General features: G+C 39.3%; 1 protein-coding gene and 1 non-coding gene across 4 annotated transcripts in view; both read right to left on the bottom strand.

Annotated features, from left to right (window-relative positions):
* Positions 1 to 7,396, bottom strand: part of FMO3 (flavin containing monooxygenase 3) — an 86,525-nt gene extending 79,129 nt beyond the window's left edge. Inside the window, exons 1-2 of one of the 3 annotated variants that reach the window (XM_010836717.1) lie at positions 7,233 to 7,396; positions 6,402 to 6,539 (exon numbers count right to left, since the gene is read on the bottom strand). In XM_010836717.1, coding sequence (XP_010835019.1) covers positions 6,402 to 6,533 — 132 coding nt within the window. In that variant the 5' untranslated portion in view covers positions 6,534 to 6,539; positions 7,233 to 7,396. The other 2 variants (XM_010836720.1, XM_010836719.1) reach the window with 2 other exon arrangements.
* A 1,307-nt stretch (positions 7,397 to 8,703) lies between these two features.
* Positions 8,704 to 8,776, bottom strand: TRNAE-UUC. Its single transcript has one exon. It is a non-coding gene; the product is annotated as a tRNA-Glu (tRNA).
* Between the last annotated feature and the right edge of the window lie 11,570 nt (positions 8,777 to 20,346).

Here is a 20,346-nt window from a genome sequence, read left to right as displayed (position 1 = left end):
TGGTGGGAATGCAAACTAGTACACCCACTCTGGAGAACAGTGTGGAGATTCCTTAAAAAACTGGAAATACAACTGCCTTATGACCCAGCAATCCCACTGCTGGGCATACACACCGAGGAAACCAGAATTGAAAGAGACACGTGTACCCCAATGTTCATCACAGCACTGTTTATAATAGCCAGGACATGGAAGCAACCTAGATGTCCGTCAGCAGATGAATGGATAAGAAAGCTGTGGTACATATACACAATGGAGTATTACTCAGCCATTAAAAAGAATACATTTGAATCAGTTCTAATGAGGTGGATGAAACTGGAGCCTATCATACAGAGTGAAGTAAGCCAGAAAGAAAAACACCAATACTAATGCATATATATGGAATTTAGAAAGATAGTAACGAGAACCCTGTATGTGAGACAGCAAAAGAGACACAGATGTATAGAACAGTCTTTTGGACTCTGTGGGAGAGGGAGAGGGTAGGATGATTTGGGAGAATGGCACTGAAACATATATAATATCATATATGAAACGAATCGCCAGTCCAGGTTCAATGCAGGATACAGGATGCTTGGGGCTGGTGCACTGGGACAACCCAGAGAGATGGTACGGGGAGGGAGGAGGGAGGGGGGTTCGGGATGGGGAACACGTGTATACCTGTGGCAGATTTCATGTTGATGTATGGCAAAACCAATACAATATTGTAAAGTAATTAACCTCCAATTAAAATAAATAAATTTATTAAAAAATAAAATGAGAGAATAAAAAAATAGTAGCAAGATAAAGTTTTCAGAAAACAGGGTTAACCAGGATAATAGCAGTGTGGTTAGCCTAGAGAAGGGAAACAATCCAGAAGAGTGTCTTTAAGAGATAGTTAAGAGAAGAATTAAGCCAGTGAAACACCTCATGTATTTAACTGTTCAGAGGAGAGTCAAAATTTGGTGGGAGAGGTTGGGGAGTGAATTAGAATAGCATTGTAACATTAAATCAACAAAGACCACAAGGCAGTTACTAACTCCAGTGAAAACAAAAAGTTAATCAAGAAAGAAAGTATAATCAGAATCCACTAAGCAGCTTAGCAATGATATTTACATGGTTGTAATAATATAGACATGAAGATTAATTAAACAAAAAGAATGGTATGACTGTAGGAATAAGAGAAAATGAAAAATTTTGTAAATGAATCTGTTCCCCAAATTCTAAGGGATTATTGTTTTTATGTAGCACCAGTCAAAATAAATTCTATAAATGCAGAGAAAATTACAAGAAATGAATCAAAAATGAACATGATGAAACAGAGAATTCAAATTCTATGTATTAGAGTAAGAGGAGATCCAGGGTTACCTGATTTTCTGATTCTTCAAAAGAAGACATTTCCTTATATTTTTATGTGAAATATCCTGGTTTTAAAATAATGGACCGAAATTAAAAACATAGAGATCAAATAAAATGGACGAGCCAAGCCAGTTTGCTAACTCTACAACATATATAAACTATAGATTTTTGTCTGGCAATTTTGTGATCATCCACCTCATTGAATTATCTTATTTTTTGTAACCATTTTCCAATTGATATCCTTCATGGTATAAAATCAGATAGTCAGCAGTTGATAATTTTTCATCCATTCTATTTTCTCTTTTTTAAGTTATCAATCATTTATCTTACTGAGTCTAAACTTCTAAAAGAACATTAATTAATAGATCTTTAAGAGAGAACTTAATTTCCTGGAGGCAGTATTTTCCATCTTCATTTTGTTATAAATTTCTATCTTATTGTATTGTCACCTGAGGATTTCATTTTATTATTTTTTTTCTTTTTTTTATTTATAATTATTTTTTTACTTTACAATATTGTATTGGTTTTGCCATACATTTTACTTACATATTTTTTCCAAAAATTTGAGGATTTTTTTGACTTAATCAGTTTTAGAAATGTTCCATGGGCACTTGAAAATAAGGCATATTTCATCTTTTTAAAATACAGGGTTTGTTGTATATCAACTAATGACAGACCAAAGTGCAAGATGCAATGCTTGCTAAGTTACTATTTGACCGAAGCTATGATCCTTAAAAAACCAAAAACAAACAGGAAACAACTGTGTAAATATTAGTCAGTTCATAAGATTGCGTTTTCAAATTTAAAGAGTCAAAAAAACTCTAAAAGGGACTCCAAAGAAAAACATTTTTTCTTTCCTTAAAAAAATTAACATTGTTTTCTATCTGAAATGGTTTTCCCTTTGATGAAAGATCAAACTGTAGATCACTCTTGTAGAGTTGCTAGTTCATAATGAAAAGCACTGAGCACTAGAAATTTAATTAGGGCTCATATAACTCAAAGATGTCAGGCCCCTAGAATACAAATTTTTAGTGTCATATTAGAATATGCCAATCACATCAAAAGCCAATGTGTCTTGGCTTGCTATTGAAAAGTAATTCAGTGGTAGATTAGTTGCCAAATCTGCATCAGAAAGCAATGTGATTTTGAAATATGATGAGAGTTTTCTGCTATTCCCTTGGGTAGTTAACTCTGCTAGTGTGCATGTGGGATGCCAAGGTGGAGGAATTCACAGCTTTGGATGAGTTGAGGATGCTTGACAGTGATTATAGTCAACACAAGGAGAGACTAAATATTAAAGATCAAAGTGATACATAGGCTAGAAAAAAAATCAGAGGAAGTGAACAAAGGATTGCCTTCCCAGAAAAAGGAGACTTTATTCATGACACTTCAGGCCAAAATCCAGAAAATTTGTTGACATGTTGTTTGTGGAACTCCTGAGAAAGACCTTCTCCTTAGATCTGCAGCCTAGTCATAAAGTATTTTCTTAGTGATCGAAGCAGATGAGGCAAATACATCATTCTGCCTTTAGATCTGGGTTAGAAGAAGGAACTATTAATAGAAGGACCTAAGAAAGTGCTGTAGAAAAAAGCTACAAAAGTTTTAATTATGTGCACATTCCTTTTTTAATTTAATTTGGCTGCATTATGTAGCACACAAAATCTTGATTCCCCGACCAAGGATCGAACCCATGGCCTCTGCCTTGGAAACATGGATTCTTAAACACTGGACTACCAGGGAAGTCCCTGCAGTTTTATTATTATTATTTTTTTACACCTAGCTAATGTTTGGATCTTAGAAAATGTAAAATGCTGACTTTATAAACTAACTGTAATGAAAATACAAAATTTAACTTTATTTTATAGTATAATCCTGTAATGTGATTTCTAGGTATATTGCTACAGACTCATGGAGGTATTTGAGAAACACTGCAAGTCACAGTATCATTTGCATCTTCAAGTCCTCCCACAGAGGTGAAAAAATTAGGGAATGCTGAATAATCAACTGTATTAGTTTCATGTGGCTACTATAAATTAAATTAAATTTAAATTTAATTAAATTACCACAAACCTGACAGCTTGAGGCAACAGGAATCTATTCCCTCATGATTCCAGAGGCCAGGAGTTGAAAACCAGCATCACTGGGCCTAAATCAAAGTGTTGGCAGGGCCAAGTCCATTCCAGAGGCTCTAGGGGAGATTCATTATCTCTTCCTGCTCCTGCTGGATGCCAGCATTCTTTAGCTTTTTTAGCATCTGGAGGCCACCTGTATTCCTTGACTAATGTCTCCTTTCTCCACCTTCACGGTCATAGCATAGCATCTTCATATCTCTCTTTCTGATAAAGTCATATTCCCTTTTTTCTTTTGTTTCTGTGTGTCGAATCTCCCTTTGCCTTTCTCTCTCTCTCTCTTTTGAAGTTTACTTTATTTTCTGGCTGTGTCAGGTCTTAGTTGTGGTATGTGGGATCTTTCACTGAGGTGTGTGGGCTTAGTTGCCCCAGGGCCGGCAAGTAGGATATTTGTTTCCTGACCAGGGATTGAACCCGTGAAATGTGGATTCTTAACCACTGCACCACCAGGGAAGTCCCATGACTTTCTCTTTTAGGGATAGATGTTATGGCATTTTTGCCTCACACAGATAGTCCAAGATAAGCTCATCGTCTCAAGATTATTAATGTTATCATACCTGTAAATATCTTCTTTTTCCCTCATTAGAAATATTTACAGGTTCTAGGATCAGGACCTGCTATCATCTTTGAGGGGCCCATTGTTAGAATAGCCTATCACAGTTCACTGTCAGGCCCCTAAGGGTTGACATTTATCCCACATGTCAACTACATTCATTTCATCTCAACATCTTCAAAGTCTCAGTCCACTGCAGCATCAAACCAGGTTCAAAATCTCACATATATCAACTCAATAATTCTAAATCTCATTGTCTAAACTGTCTGAATCAGGTATGAAAGCAACTCTGAGTGTAATTCACCCTGGGACAGAATTCTCTATTTCTGGACCTGTCGAGCTAGAAAATAAGTTATCTTATTTCAAAATACAACGATGGGACAGTCACAGGGTATCAGTAAAAAACATTCTCATTCCAAAAGGGAGAAAATGGAAGGAAAAAAAGGAGTCATCAGTCCCAAGCAATTTTGGAATCCAGAAGGGTAAATTTCATTAGGTTTCAAGTTCTGGGAAATAAGCATTTGTGTCTCAAGGCTCCAGCTTCTGGGTTTGTGGTTCCACCCTCTGGGGTAAATTTTTTTTTTTTTCTTGAAGAGTACCACATGCTTGCAGGTGAGTAGTTTATCCCTCCATGATGCTAAGTTCAAATTTTAAAGCCTTCCTTGAGCAACAGGAGAGGCAGCTACTCTAAAAAGCTTTATCAGCCGTGTCTTTGTTCAACAATGCTTTGCAAAGTAAGCATGAATTTGAGGATCTGGTTAAGATCACCGGATAGAAGACCTGCCAGCTCAACAGGCCACTTGTTGAAATGGCACCCAGCAAGTTATTAAGGGATTAAGAATTCAAACTGGAAATACAAGTCAGACTGAATTGGAGTCTTGTGTTTGCCATTCACAAGCTATTTACCATTTTTTTAAAATTTTCTTTTAAGCTTCACATTCATTTGTAAAAGGGAAAATTCATAGCTAGCTTATAGGATTATTATAAAGATTGAATGAAATGAGAAAGGTGTTTGGTATATAGAAAGTACTTAATAAAACAGCCTTATCAGCCTTCACTGTGCTAATCTGAAATTCTGTCAGCACATTCCAGTGATAAACACTGAGCTCCGCAATACTGGGAAGCTGCTGTATAGCACAGGGAGCTCAGCTCAGCGCTCTGCGATGACCTAGAGGGTGGGATGGGGGTGAGTGGGAGGTTCAAGAGGGAGGGGATATATGTATACTTATACATGTTGTTGTACAGCAGAAACTAACACAACACTGTAAAGCAATTATACTCCAGTTTTAAAATAATCGATGCTGAGTGGTTCAAAAAGAGTTCTTTGAAATCTAGAAAATATCTATATCAATAAGAACAATTCTCATATATTGATAATATTTAAAGAGCCATCATAGACACTTTCTTCTTAAACATAACATTTCTATTAAGGTATAAAGTTTAACACTAATTTTGTACTTGTGGAGGGAATAGTGGTTTAAAAGGGATTACTGGGGACTTCCCTGGTGGTCCAGTGGTTAAAACTTCGTGCTTCCAATGCAGGGGGTACAGGTTTGATCCTTGAAATTGAAATCCCACATATTGTGTGGCATGGTAAAAACAAGAAAATGGGGTTATTTATCTTCCTGTGTTCCTATGTATTTATGGTTTATTGGAAGAAGAAGAAAACAGGAGTAGGCTTAACCAGAGAGTATTCCTAAGGTTGTAGGCACGGAGAGAGTTGGGGCACAGGGAAGCCTCCACACCTGATAATATACTTGTTAGACAACACAGGAAGTGACCTCACAGCAGCTTACAAGCATACCTGCTGATAGAGTCCTTGATATAAATGCATAGAAGTAAGCCTGGCAAGCTACAGTCCATGAGGTCGCAAAGAGCGGGACATGACTTAGTGACTGAACAACAACAAAAGTCTTTGAAGAATGTCAAATCAGTGTGTCCTCTTCTTGGTTCCTCTTGCAGCAATCTCAAGAATTATGTATTTTTGGCCAGACCAAAAGTCAGCACCTGAAATCTTAAAATCTGTGGTCTGAATCTCTAAGAGGTTGTTCCAGAAACTCAACAAATGAATGGAAAGAACCATCAATTTTTAAATGATTAGCTCATGTAATTCTGTTACATAAACTTAACCAATATTTGACCATGGATTTTATCCCCAAGTGGCTCACTTATTAATGATTTATTGGAGTTGAGTTCTGTACACAGAGACTGACCAGCTCACTATCCCTTTTACTTCTGAAGTAAGCAAGGTATTTACTTTCCAACCTGCTACTGATGTTAAGCTTTGTAGAGCAAGTGTAACTGGCATGACAGCCTGTGCTCAGGCAATGTGTTCTCCCACACTTCCCCCCTCACTCCCCAGTCTGCTGCATGGATATCCCACTCACCGAGAATTTCCACAGGCCCCCAATGTCTTCACCCTTCTCAAAGCAGGTGGGTTCCAGTCCCTCTTCTAGGCAGTTTCTGATGGAGGCCAGGCCACTGATGCCTGCTCCAATGATGGCCACTTTCTTCACCATAGTTACCTGTGCAAAGGCCCAGAGATTCACAACTAAAACACATATGCACACACTTATACCCACAAACTGTTATGCATATACGGAAGAAGAAACAAATATATGTGCGTAAGTATATATGTATATATGCACACATACATATATATACACACATGTACATATACTCACACCCACTCCCATATATATATATGAAGAGACATATGGATGTGTATGTATATACATACACACACATATTCATTTCTTCTTTCTACTTTACATAAGGCTTGATGAAGAATAAGGTCTGGTTCCATCTGTATTTCAGTATGCCAGGTAGTCATCTGTTTCTTCCTCTAATAATGTTCTTAACCTTCTCAATTAAAAATAAAAATCATCTCTTTATCTAAAAATAACTTCTCACTAGCTACTAGCCTTAACCTCTGTTCTAAAAATTTGTTTCCTAATTCTTTCCTATTCCTGACAATATCTTTAGACCCTACTGTTACTTCTTTTTTTTTTTTAAAGGCAAAATCACATAGCTACACAGAAAAGTAGATTTGGATAACAAAAATTAGAACCCTTACTGCTCAGAAAAGAAGGATCTCTATTGAACTATATGTCATTCTCATTTTGGCCATATTTGGTATAAAGGTAGCATACTCCTTCTCCATTTACCAGTCCCACTCTCCCCACTCTCAAATCATTGCAGTATCATTCTTTTTCTACCTTTCTGTAATCTTCCTTTTTTCTGTAGATTTAAGTCTTGTCCAAAACGTCTGAGCAGTTTGAAAGAAAAAATACTTCCCTGAATCAACGCTCTAGTAGGGTGATATTGGAAAATGGGAGGAGCTACTCTTAAAGAGGAACTTGCTTCTGGAGACCTCTGCTCCAGTCTATTGGCCACCCAGTGCCTGCTTTCCATTAGCAAACCCAATCTAATGCTTAAAATCCTGGACTTTTGGCCTGGGACTCAGGCACTTGTCCTAGATAGATGACTCTGCAGTTATCTGCTCCATTTTATGATGTGTTATTCAAAGTTTATTTTATTTTTCTCATTTCTAATTCTTCTGTAGGTATTTCATAGTAAACCCCGCCCCCGCCCCCTCCAATACCCTTGAAAACTAGTTGCTTAACTGAGACTTTTTGGTCCTGCAGTGATGATGAGTTTTCTCTCTTTCTTCCTATCCTCTCTTTTGACCTTTGAGGTCAAAGGTTAGATTTCTCAAAAATGTCTCTTATTGATTCTGGCTAGTGTGTTGTCATGGAAAAGATCAAATTCCATACATTGATCCATTCGTACCAGGTAAAATTAGTTGGTCATAAGACTAAATAAACTATACCTAACTCCCAGTCATGAGGTATATTGAAGTTTGTAAAAATTGTTTTCCTACTAATCATGTTCCTTAAAATTATGATACCTCAATTATTTTAAAATTGATACCTCAATTATTCTCATTAAGCAAACAATGTTTAAAATAAACTGACATATATTTAACCCTGGAGAAATTGCTCTTTATGTCTTTTGGAGGTGGTAATCCTCATCTCTTAAGTAAATATAGTAAAGTGGAGAGTCAGAAACACCTCAGATCTTAGTTCAGTCACTTACAGCAGTGTGACACTGGGCAAGTCATTAAGCCTCTTCAATTCTTGTTTTATTCATTAATCAAATGAAGATCTACACTACTACTATTTCTTGCTCAATTGTCACAAACTTAGAGGATATAAATGTATTTGTATTTATATTTATACATACATACATATATATATGTATGTCGGAGAAGGCAATGGCACCCCACTCCAGTACTCTTGCCTGGAAAATCCCACGGACGGAGGAGCCTGGTGGGCTGCCATCCATGGGGTCGCTGAGGGTCGGATATGACTGAGCGACTTCACTTTCACTTTTCACTTTCACGCATTAGAGAAGGAAATGGCAATCCACTCCAGTGTTCTTGCCTGGAGAATCCCAGGGATGGGGGAACTTGGTGGGCTGCCGTCTATGGGGTCGCACAGAGTCGGACACGACTGAAGTGACTTAGCATAGCATATATATATATATATATATATATATATATATGTATAAATCTGGCATGTAGTTAGCAATATGGTAAATGTGCATTGTAAGTAAGAAGAAACCACTTTTTAATTTTATTTTATTAAAAAAATTTTTTACTGTGCTGCATGATATGCAAGATCTTAATTCCCTGACCAGGGATCAAACCTGTGTCCCCTGCAGTGAAAGTGCAGAGTCTTAACCACTGGACCACCAGGGAAGTCCCCAGAACAACTTTTTAAAATCATAGGTTTCCTAAATTTTCTAGGCTGCAATTCAATTCACATGATTTTATCTCCTCTCGTTTTATATAGAGCTCTTTTTAGTTTTTAATGCTACACAAACTATAGTGATCACAGATACCTTCCTGAGGAAGCAGTACTGTCTGTATAACCTTATTTTGTCTAAGGGTGTGCACATCACACCTAGTTCTGTCTTGGCCTCTGATGCTATTGTCTCTCTCCACAAGGTAAAAAAGGCTACTCTTCCCCCTTTCTGCCCTTTATAGGAGTGTATTTCATCTGTGGTGTACCCATTAACTAGCCCATCCTCTCTCCCTGGCACCTCAGCCTAGTTTTTGGTTGCTGCAGTTTTCTGCAAAGCCCTCTCATCTTCAGAATCCCAAATGCCCAGGCCCTGGTTGGAGTGGCCACTCCCTGCATCATCGCCCCTATTTTCCACACTCTTTTATGTGGTTTCCTTCAGGATCTCTGGAGTGGGGCTGGTGAGAGAGAACATTAGGAATAACAATTTAGCTTAGAAGAGTGTGGCACCCCAAAAAGGTGTCCCTGGTGGATCATAAGATTACTGTTAATTCCTGGCCACACTGCCTACACACTCTATTTGACTATTCTTCTTCTGAATCCTGTAGTTTCAAGGTTCTAGGTGATAGTTTAAAAGTGAGTGTTTCCATGAAAGGAATGACAATGATTTCCTGAAGGAATGTTGGTGCTGAGTACCTAGACCCTACTAGCTCTCTCTCTTTTCTCTGTTCTTTGTTTTGTACAGTCCCCATAACTGCATGCTGCTGATGCTGCTGCTGCTAAGTCACTTCAGTCGTGTCCAACTCTGTGTGACCCCATAGACGGCAGCCCACCAGGCTCCACCGTCCCTGGGATTCTCCAGGCAAGAACACTGGAGTGGGTTGCCATTTCCTTCTCCAATGCAGGAAAGTGAAAAGTGAAAGGGAAGTCGCTCAGTTGTGTCCGGCTCTTCACAACCCCATGGACTGCAGCCCACCAGGCTCCTCTGTACATGGGATTTTCCAGGCAAGAGTGCTAAAGTGGGGTGCCATTGCCTTCTCTGCCATAACTGCATAGAAAGATGTGTTTATAAGCTTGTAAAGAGGTGTTCATTTTGTAGTACCTGGGGAATTCAATGCCTCCTTTCCTCACATGAACTCTAGAGCTGAGGTTGAGAAACTTTTTTCTGCAAAAGGCCAGATATTAGATACTTTTCCTTTGTAGTCCATACAGTCTCTGTTGCAATGATTCCACTCTGTGCTGTCGTGTAAAAACAGCCATAGAAAATTGATGGGCATGGGTGTGTTCTCAGAAAACTTCCTTACAGACACTGATATGTGAAGTTCATATAATGTTTCTGTGTTATGAAACATTATTTGATTTTCTTCCAACTATTTCAAAATGTAAAAGTGACTCTTGGCTTGCAAGTTGTACAAAACAAATGGGACGAGACTTAGCTAGGTCTATCTCTGCATCACCGACTCGAAGGACAAGAGTTTGGGTGAACTCCGGGAGTTGGTGATGGACAGGGAGGCCTGGTGTGCTGCGGTTCATGGCGTCGCAAAGAGCCAGACACTACTGAGCGACTGAACTGAACTGAACTGAACTGATCCCTGCTTTAGAGAAATAGCCCTATTCTAGTGAACCATTGCTCAGTGTATTATGGGTCTTCTGTGAAGTGAAGGTACTAAAATGCTTCAAAGTATGAGCATGTAGTTGTGTTTTTAAGAAATTTCCTAGGGAAGAAAGTTTTGAAATAAATATGCCTTTACCAGTTCAGTTTAGCGATCCTGATATATTCTAATGTAGTGGGTGTTCATCACACTCCTGCTTGCCTCTGAAATGAGAATAAGGTAGAATTACTCTTCAACTAATGGAGGTATGGCTGGGACAATGTCCCAGGTATTCTCTGGGACAATAATTAAGTTATTAGTTCCATCTGTTTACTTATCTGCTTATCTGCAGAGATCATGAATCCCAAAAGGCTGCTACAATGGCCAAGAATGATGTAAAATGAAGGTAAAAAGTCCAACTGCTGCTGCTAAGTCACTTCAGTTGTGTCCGACTCTGTGCGACCCCATAGACAGCAGCCCACCATGCTCCCCCATCCCTGGGATTCTTCAGGCAAGAACACTGGAGTGGGTTGCCATTTCCTTCTCCAATGCATGACAATGAAAAGTGAAAGTGAAGTCTCAGTTGTATCCGACTCTTAGCGACCCCGTGGACTGCAGCCTACCAGGCTCCTCCATCCATGTGATTTTCCAGGCAAAAGTACTGGAGTGGGGTGCCATTGCCTTCTCCAAAAAAAGTCCAACCGAGTAAAGCCAAATCCAAGTCAAACATGTCCTTAACTAATATGTTCCCCTGTTTACATATTCCCTTCAAGATCAGTTGAATCCCAGAAACATCTTTGAATCCTTCTGTATAAGAGATCACTGATTCCTGACACTGCTGCTCTCCCACCAAAGCCACTGCCCACACTCTGACTGCAAAGAAATGCTCCCACACAGACACCCCTCAAGACTGGAATAGGTAGCTGTTTCACTAATTCATAGAGACAGAAAAAGTTAAACAAAATGAGAAGATGGAAGAATATATTTCAAGTGAAAGAGTAAGAAAAACCCCTGAAAGAAAACCTAATGGAACAGGGATAGTTTATCTCTGCTGAAAGAGAAAACCTTATAATCTAGGATACTTTACCCAGTAAGTTTATCACTGAGACTTGAAGGAAAGATAAATAATACAGTAATACCAGCTGTTAGTATTGGAAGTTAAAGTAGTAAAAATACAGCTGTAATTAGAATGGATCAAACGGTCGTGGTATTTGATGCTGAGATATGGCTGGTGGTTTTATATCAATAATTCTAGTAATAAAACTGATTGCACCTAAAACTGATGAGACAACTGCTAAATGTAGTGAAAAGTCAGTCAAATCTATCGAAGGTCCTTCAAGAGTTAAATTACTGGTTAAGGACAGTTTTTCCTCCTCCAAGGGATCTTTCCATCCTAGGAATCAAACCCTTGTCTCCTGCAATAGTAGACAGATTATTTACCACTGAGCCATCCAGGAATCCCTAAGAGTGATGATGGGAGAAGTAGAGCTTACATTGTTTATAGGAGATGCTATATCAGGATCTCTAATTACTAATGGTATATACTAATCAACTGCCAAAGCTCCTGATCATAATAGATATTACTATAAAAAGACTATTAGAATATGGCCAGTTGATAAATAGGGCAGATTTCTTTAGTTGTGTTTGGTTAAACCTTACTCAGTACTCTAACTGTAATTGATATTACAGCAATAATTGATATATCTAGATTTGTTGTTGTTGTTTTTGTTCAGTTGCTAAGTCATGTCTGACTCTTTGCAACCCCATGAACTGCAGCACACCTGGCTTCTGCATCCTTCACTATCTCCCAGAGTTTGCTCAAATTCATATTCATTGAGTCGGTGATGCCGTCCAACTATCTCATTCTCTGTCACCCCCTTCTCCTGCCTTCAATATTTCCCAAGATCAGGGTCTTTTCCATGAATCATCTCTGAATTTGATATAAAATTGATCTAAGTGTAAGTTTTTATCATGTTGAAGATTAAGCCTGATATTAATGGAATGAATACCTTGTGTAACTTCTAGTACTCAAAAGTGGAATGGGGAATGTCAAAGTTTTATAATAAGGGCTACTATCATAATAAAAAATGTTGGATTAAAAATTTTAGTAGTTGTTCATTGATGAGAATATATTGATTTAATACCGATAGCCGTTATGGGAACCATAGATGCAGTGGCTTGTGTTATGACATATTTAGTGGACACTGATGGGTATCAAGATGGCAGAAGAGTAGGAAGTGGAAAAGTTTACCTTCTACAAGTGGAATTATTCACACAGAAAGTTACTGAACACCAACAGAAGACCTTAGACTCCTGAAAAGACAAGAAAACCTCCATATAACCGAATAGGACAAAAGGAAAAAAAAAAAGAAGGAATTGGATGGGGCCTGCACCTCAGGGAGGGAGCTATGAAGGAGGAAATGTTCTTGCACCCAAGAAAGTCTCCTCACTGGTGGGGAGATTAGACTAGACTGAGAGGGAGCTTTGGAGCCTTGGAGGAGAGCACGGCAGCCAGATCATGGAAGGCAAATGAAGGGTAACCTGCACAGAAGGTCAGCATTGCAGCCCTCTGTTCCCCAGCCAGAGATATTTATCTGTCGGCAGGGGTAGGGGCTGGGTGCTGAAGCTCAGGCTTCAGAGGTCAGACCCAGGGAGAGGACCAGGACTGACTGTGTGGAAACAGCCTGAAGAGGCTGGGCTGTGGCAACTGAGTGTATACTCAGAAGAACCCCGGACTTGCCAAGGTGCAAGGCACCATTAATTCGGAGCACGTGAGGAGAGGGGTGAGACCACCAGAAGATCCTTTTTCCTTGTGAGTGCTCCTGGGCAACAAGATACTACCTACAGAAACTCTGGAGGCAGGCTTGAGTCAGTGCTGCCATTGTGAGCTCCAGATGTAGGCACTGGCTGCCACTACAGATGGCCCTGCCCTTGCTGTCCTGGGAGGGCACAGAGAGCACCAGCACTTAGGAAATCTGGGAGTAGGCTCCAGGCACTGCCCTCTTTGTCTGGGGGTGGGTGGGTGAAGATAATCCCTGTCCCTAGGAAATCCACGATCAGGTACCAGGCCCTGCCCCTACTCTTCCAGGAGGACATGGAGAGTGCCAGCCCTAGGGAAACTGTGAACAGGTGCTGGGCTATGCCCCTGCTATTGTAGAAGTGTGCAAAGGCCACTGTACCTACACATCTCATATCAAGGGGATCATGGCCAACACATGGAGGAAGGAGACAGCAAACATCCAAAGTAAAAGCAGCTCCTTGGTTTTGGAAAAGAGGGTGAAGTAGAAGGACTTGAGTTCACCTTCTCTTGAGAAAACACCCAAATCACAACTAACTGCTAAACAATCATCAATTGTTTAGACTGGAACCTACTGACCAAGATATTTTACATTCAAAGTCAAAGAAAAAGACACAGTGAGATGGCAGGAGGGGGAACTTTCATGACATAAATCCTATATCTGACAAGTGGATAACACATAAACTGGAAAATAATTATATCACAGAAGTTCTCCCACAAGAATGAGCCCTGAACCCCACACTAGGCTCTCCAGCCTGAGGGTCTGGCATTAGAAGAAGAAATACCCAAAACATTTGACTTGAAAGACCAGTGGGGCTTGAGTGCAGGAGCTCCATAGGTCTGAGGAAACGAAGATGCCATTCTTGGAGGGTGTACATAAGGTTTCACATGCACTGGGACCCAGCACAAAGCAGAAAATCCATAGGAGCCAGGACTGGACTTCCCTATGAATCTTGGAGGATCTTCAGAGGGAGGAAGGTGTCAGCTGCTTCTCATTGAGGTGGCAAGAACACTGGTGGCAGAGGTCCTAGAGGATATTGATCAACATGAGGTCTTCTTGAGGTTAGCATTTTGTCATCAAGACCTTGCTCTACCCAAGAGCATATAGGCGCCAGAGCGAGAACACCTCAGGCCAAAAACCCAGCAGGATAGAAACACAGACCTACCCCTCAGCAGACAGGGTGCCTCAAACCAAACTAAGCTCACAGTCACCTATAAACACACCCTTGACATGGTCCTGCCCACCAGAGAGACAAGACCCAGTTAGTAGAAGGAAAGAAGTCATAAAGATCAGAGCAGAAATAAATGAAATAGAGACCAAGAAAATAATAGCAAAGATCAATGAAACTGAATACTGATTCTTTGAGAAGATAAACAAAATTGATAAACCTTTAGCCAGATGAGCCAAAAAAAGAGAGGACTCAAACCAAAAAAAGAGAGGACTCAAATAAAATTAGCAATGAAAAAGAAGTTACAACTGACACCACAGAAATAAAAAGGATCATAGAGACTGCTACAAGCAGCTGTATGCCAATAAAATGGACAACCCAGAAGTAATGGACAGATTCTTAGAAAGGTACAACCTTCCAAGACTGAACCAGGAAGAAATAGAAAATATGAACAAGCCAATCACAAGTACTGAAATTGAAAGTATAATTTAAAAACTTCCAACAAACGTCAAACCAGATGTCAGAAGTCAAAACCAGATGGCTTCGCAGATGAATTCTATCAAACATTTAGAGAAGAGTTAACACTTATCCATCTGAAACTCTTCCAAAACATTGCAGAGAAAGGAACACTCCCAAGTTCATTCTATGAGGCCACCATCACCTTGACAGGAAAACCTGATAAAGATATCATTAAAAAAGACAATTACAGGCCAATGTCACTGATGAACATAGACGCAAAATTCCTCAACTTAATACCAGCAAACCAAATCTGACGATAGTTTAAAAGGATCCTACACCATGATCAAATGGGATTTATCCTAAGGATGCAAGAGTTCTTCAATATATGCAAATCAATCAATGTGATACTCCATGTAAGCAAATTGAAGAATAAAAAACACGATGAACGTGAAGTCAGTTGTGTCCAACTCTTTGAGACCCCATGGACTGTAGCCTACCAGGCTCCTCTGTCCATGGAATTTTCCAGGCAGTAGTACTGGAGTGGATTGCCATTTCCTTCTCCAAGGGATCTTCCCAACCCAGGGATCAAACCTGGGTCTCCTGCAATGTAGACAGATGCTTTACCATTTGAGCCACCAGGGAAGTATAAAAAAACACCATACACAAAAACAAATTTAAAATGGATTAAAGATCTAAATGTAAGACAGGACACTATAAAACTCATAGAGGAAAGTATAGGAAAAACATTCTTTGACATAATTACAGCAAGATTTTATTTGACCAATTCCTATTGTAAATAGTGTTGCAGTGAACATTGGGTACATAGCCAGGACATGGAAGCAATCTAAATGTCCATCAACAGATGAACAGATAAATAAGGTGTGGTGCATATACAAAATGGAATAAAACTCAGCCATAAAAAGGAACAAAACTGGGTCATTTGTAGATATGCGGATGGATTTAGAGTCTGCTAATCACTGCAGATGCTGATTGCAGCCATGAAATTAAAAGACGCTTACTCCTTGGAAGGAAAGTTATGACCAACCTAGATAGCATATTCAAAAGCAGAGACATTACTTTGCCAACAAAGGTCCGTCTAGTCAAGGCTATGGTTTTTCCAGTAGTCATGTATGGATGTGAGAGTTGGACTGTGAAGAAAGCTGAACACCGAAGAATTGATGCTTTTGAACTGTACTGTTGGAGAAGACTCTTGAGAGTCCCTTGGACTGCAAGGAGATCCAACCAGTCCATTCTGAAGGAGATTAATCCTGGGTGTTCATTGGAAGGACTGATGCTAAAGCTGAAACTCCAGTACTCTGGCCACCGCATGCAAAGAGTTGACTCATTGGAAAAGACCCTGATGCTGGGATTGGGGGCAGGAGGAGAAGGGGACGACAGAGGATGAGATGGTTGGATGGCATCACTGACTCCATGGATGTGAGTCTGAGTGAACTCCGGGAGTTGGTGATGGACAGGGAGGCCTGGCATGCTGTGATTCATGGGGTCGCAAGGAGTCAGACATGACTGAGCAACTAAACTGAACTGATACAGAGTGAAGTAAGTCAAAAAAATATTGTATATTAGCACATATACAATGCAAAGAAATAGAGGAAAACAATAGGATGGGAAAGACTAGAGGCCTCTTCAAGAAAATTAGAGATACCAAGGGAACATTTCATGCAAAGATGGGCACAATAAAGGACAGAAATGGCAAGGACCTAACAGAAACAAAAGAGATTAAGAAGAGGTGGCAAGAATACACAGAAGACTTGTACAAAGAAGGTATAAATGACCCAGATAACCATGATGGTATGATCACTCACCTACAGTCAGACATCCTGGAGTGTGAGATCAAGCAGGCCTTAGGGAACATCACTATGAACAAAAAAACTACTGAAGGTGATGGAATTCCAACTGAGCTATTTCAGATCCTAAAAAAGGATGCTGTTAAAGTGCTGAACTCAATATTCCAGCAAATTTGGAAAACTCAGCAGTGGCTGCAGGACTGGAAAAGGTCAGTTTTCATTCCAATCCCACAGAAGGGCAATGTCAAAGAATGTTCAAACTACTGCACAATTGCATTCATTTCACATGCTAGTAAGGTAGTGCTCAAAATCCTCTAAGCTAGGCTTCAACAGTATGTGGATGAAGAACTTTCAGATGTAGGTTTAAATCTATTAAAGAATTAAAAAAATTTTAGTCCATGAAATTTAATTTTTTGAAACATTTTAGTGTTTTAAAATTTCATTTAATTGGGAGTTAGGTTAGAGCATGTTTGGTTGAGATTATATATAATTGGAGGATATATGCTATAAATTATGAGACAATTAAAATTATGTAGGCTTTGTATGAATTGTTGTGAGGCTTCCTAGGTGGCTCCATGGTAAATAATCCACCTGCCAATGTAGGAGACACAGGAGATGTGGGTTGCAAGAGTCTGACATGACTTAGCAACTAAACCACCACCACCACTTTCAAAAGCAGAACATTCTTATGAAAACTTTTGTAAGCCAGTGGTTTAAAAGGAAGAAGCAATTGATAGTGGATGCTCCAGATGTAATAAATAGAGATGAAGCACAAATGCTTATAGACACAGTTGAAAGGTGTGGTGGCTTAATGCTATGCTGAATGTAGTATCCAGGGAAGGAGCTCGGTGGGGCCATTCTCCCTCTCAGGGCATATGCTGCCTCTATAAGGATTCCTGCAAAACAAACATTGAATGCAATTTTTACTTTTCACTTTTTTTCATAAAAGTGAAAATCTTCTTTGTATTTCTTTTAGATAGTGAAAGCAGGTAATAATGTAGGTCTTCTGTAAAGGTAAAGTGGCATAAAACAAAATTTTGAAAAGTGGGTAGGGGCGTACCTGTATAACATGTATAGGTAAAGGTCTATGAGGGTTAAGAGGGTTTGTTAAAATAATTTTGTTTGATGATAATAAGTATACAAGTTCATAATTACATTTTTATGTCCTACAAGTATTGGCTAATTAACCCCTTTTGGTTATGATGTTGGTTAGGGTTATAAGCTCAGTTACAATTTGTTTGACTGTGTTAAGGCCTTTGATGGCCATTACTAAGTCATAGTATCCCCCATAATTAAAAAGATACCAAATGTATGACAGCACAACTATGTGGGAACATGGGATGATTAGTCACTAGTCCCCCAAGATGTCTTATTTAAGGGACTAGATGGACAGTTTTATTTGGAATGATTTTGAAGTAAGAACCAGATGTAAGCTGTAGTTTCCTATTAGAACCATCACACGATATGGGCCTGGAGAGAGAAGAGGGGCATAACCCAAGTGACTTTGGTTTCCCAGAGCTTGGTAATTAAGGAAAGAGAATGACTATGAGAAACATGGTGATGAGAATTGATGTAATGTATAATAGCATTTATTTAGGAAGAAAACTGTGAGTGGATATATACCATATACTTTACCTTGGGGAGTAATTACACATGAATGGATGAAAGAGCTAAAACTAAATTTAGCTAAGACTAAATATATAAACAAAATTTAACAAATAGAACAGCTAAAATTTTTTATCAGAAAAATAACAAAACCAAAAAGTTCTAGAACTTAGGTAATAAAAGATTTCAGCTGGGAGCTAACAGATAGGTAAAATTGAAACAGGAGCCTGTGACAAAGTTTGGCTGTGACTTACGGAGTTTTTTGACCCTTGGACGCACTGTTGAGAAACATAGACTTGGAAGTTGTATGTAACCATACCTGCTGAATGGTTCCTCCACCTAGTATTCTTTTACAAAAGGGCAAGGTTGCTATTGCACACACTGTTAATATTACCCCAGAAGCAGGAAAATCAAAGGGTTGTGATGAAAGAACTAAATAAAAAAGAGTATATCTTGCATCTGAGTTCCCATCAGTTGCACAAGTTACAAGTAACCACAAGTCACCACAAGATAAGCCACAGGAAATACCACCGGCCTTCCATCTAGAGCAGGAGGTCTGAGGAATAAGAAGTATCATTTTTGTGACTTATTAGAAGGAGATTCATTGTCTTGGTGGCTTTGATAAATTTGGGGGGCAGCTGGGAGAATAAGAGAGCCTTTTGGCCCTATTCCATCTCCCAGATCCTCTCACTTGGAACCAGGTTGATGTACAAGAGCCAAAAGGATTTCCTAAGATGGTTTTGGATCTGTGAGGAATAGGGGCATGAGTTTGACGTTCATACCAGAAAAGTTTAGACATTTCACTCATAGAGTCCACATACTGTACTTGAGAGAAATACGCCACCTGGGAACAAACCCAAAAGGCAATAGGAGACAAAACAGTAAGCTTCTTGGCTGCTGTTAACTGGATACTCATGTCTGCATTTTAAAGCAATAATTTTCAAAATTTAGTTTCCACTTAGGATTTTAAAACTTGAAAGGACATTAAGGATTAAAATTCTGAGTGGCCTCACTATGACATTTTGGGCAGGATGATGCTTCAATGTGAGGGATTATCTTAGTGACTGCAGTATATTTAGCTTGCCTGGTACACAGTCGATAATGCCAGTAATACATCTCTGGCATTAGGATAACAAAAAACCCTGTCCCCACACATTCCCAGATGCTTCTATGTGGAAGTACTGATGGCACTGAGAACGCTTATTTTATTTTTAGGCAAAAAATGATTAAAGATGTTAATTGTCTTATTCAAATCATAGCTGGCTAGTTCAACAAATATTTCATAGGTCTGACCATGTGTCAGTCACTGAGCCAGATGCTGATGATACAAAGATTTGTAAGACATAGACTACAGAGTCTAGCACAGGAGGCAGACATATAAATAGTTGATTTCACTATTATACATATGGGCTTCCCTGGTGGCTCAGATGGTGAAGAATTAGGAGACCTGGGTTTGATCCCTGGGTCAAGTAGATTCCCTGGAGAAGGGAATGGCTACCCACTTCAGTATTCTTGCCTGGAAAATTCCATGGACAGAGGAGCCAGGCGTGCTACGGTCCATGGGATCACAAAGAGTTGGACATGACTGAACAACTTTCATTATACACACACACACACACACACACACACACACACACACACACTCACACACATATATTGCCAGTGTGCTGAGACAGATGACATACTAAATTGGCAAAATTTGGCAAAACAACAAATAGATAAAGTTTGTGAAGCTGGTTGGATTTTATAACCATGGAGAATGCACACAGTACCTTTTATTTGTATCTTAAATTATATTCATATGCATTTTTTCATACATTAATCTAGTAAATGAGTGCCTACTGTATGTGCAGTAATGTTCTAAGCATTAGGGATACATTCCCTCATGTAGCTTATATCTGAGTGATCTCTTCTGTTGTGACTATTTCAGTTCTACTCCGAAATGACTGACAATAGCGGTATATTTCTAAAACTTAGGATCCTATCAGTTCAGTTCAGTTCAGTCACTCAGTCGTGTCCGACTCTTTGCGACCCCATGAATTGCAGCATGCCAGGCCTCCCTGTCCATTAACGACTCCCGGAGTTCACTCAGCTCACGTC

This window comes from Bison bison, unplaced genomic scaffold (assembly GCF_000754665.1).
Source record: "Bison bison bison isolate TAMUID 2011002044 unplaced genomic scaffold, Bison_UMD1.0 scf7180017864064, whole genome shotgun sequence".
Lineage (NCBI taxonomy): Eukaryota > Metazoa > Chordata > Mammalia > Artiodactyla > Bovidae > Bison > Bison bison.
The sequence above is the reverse complement of the archived record's forward strand: the minus strand, read 5'-3'. Positions and strand labels throughout refer to the sequence as shown.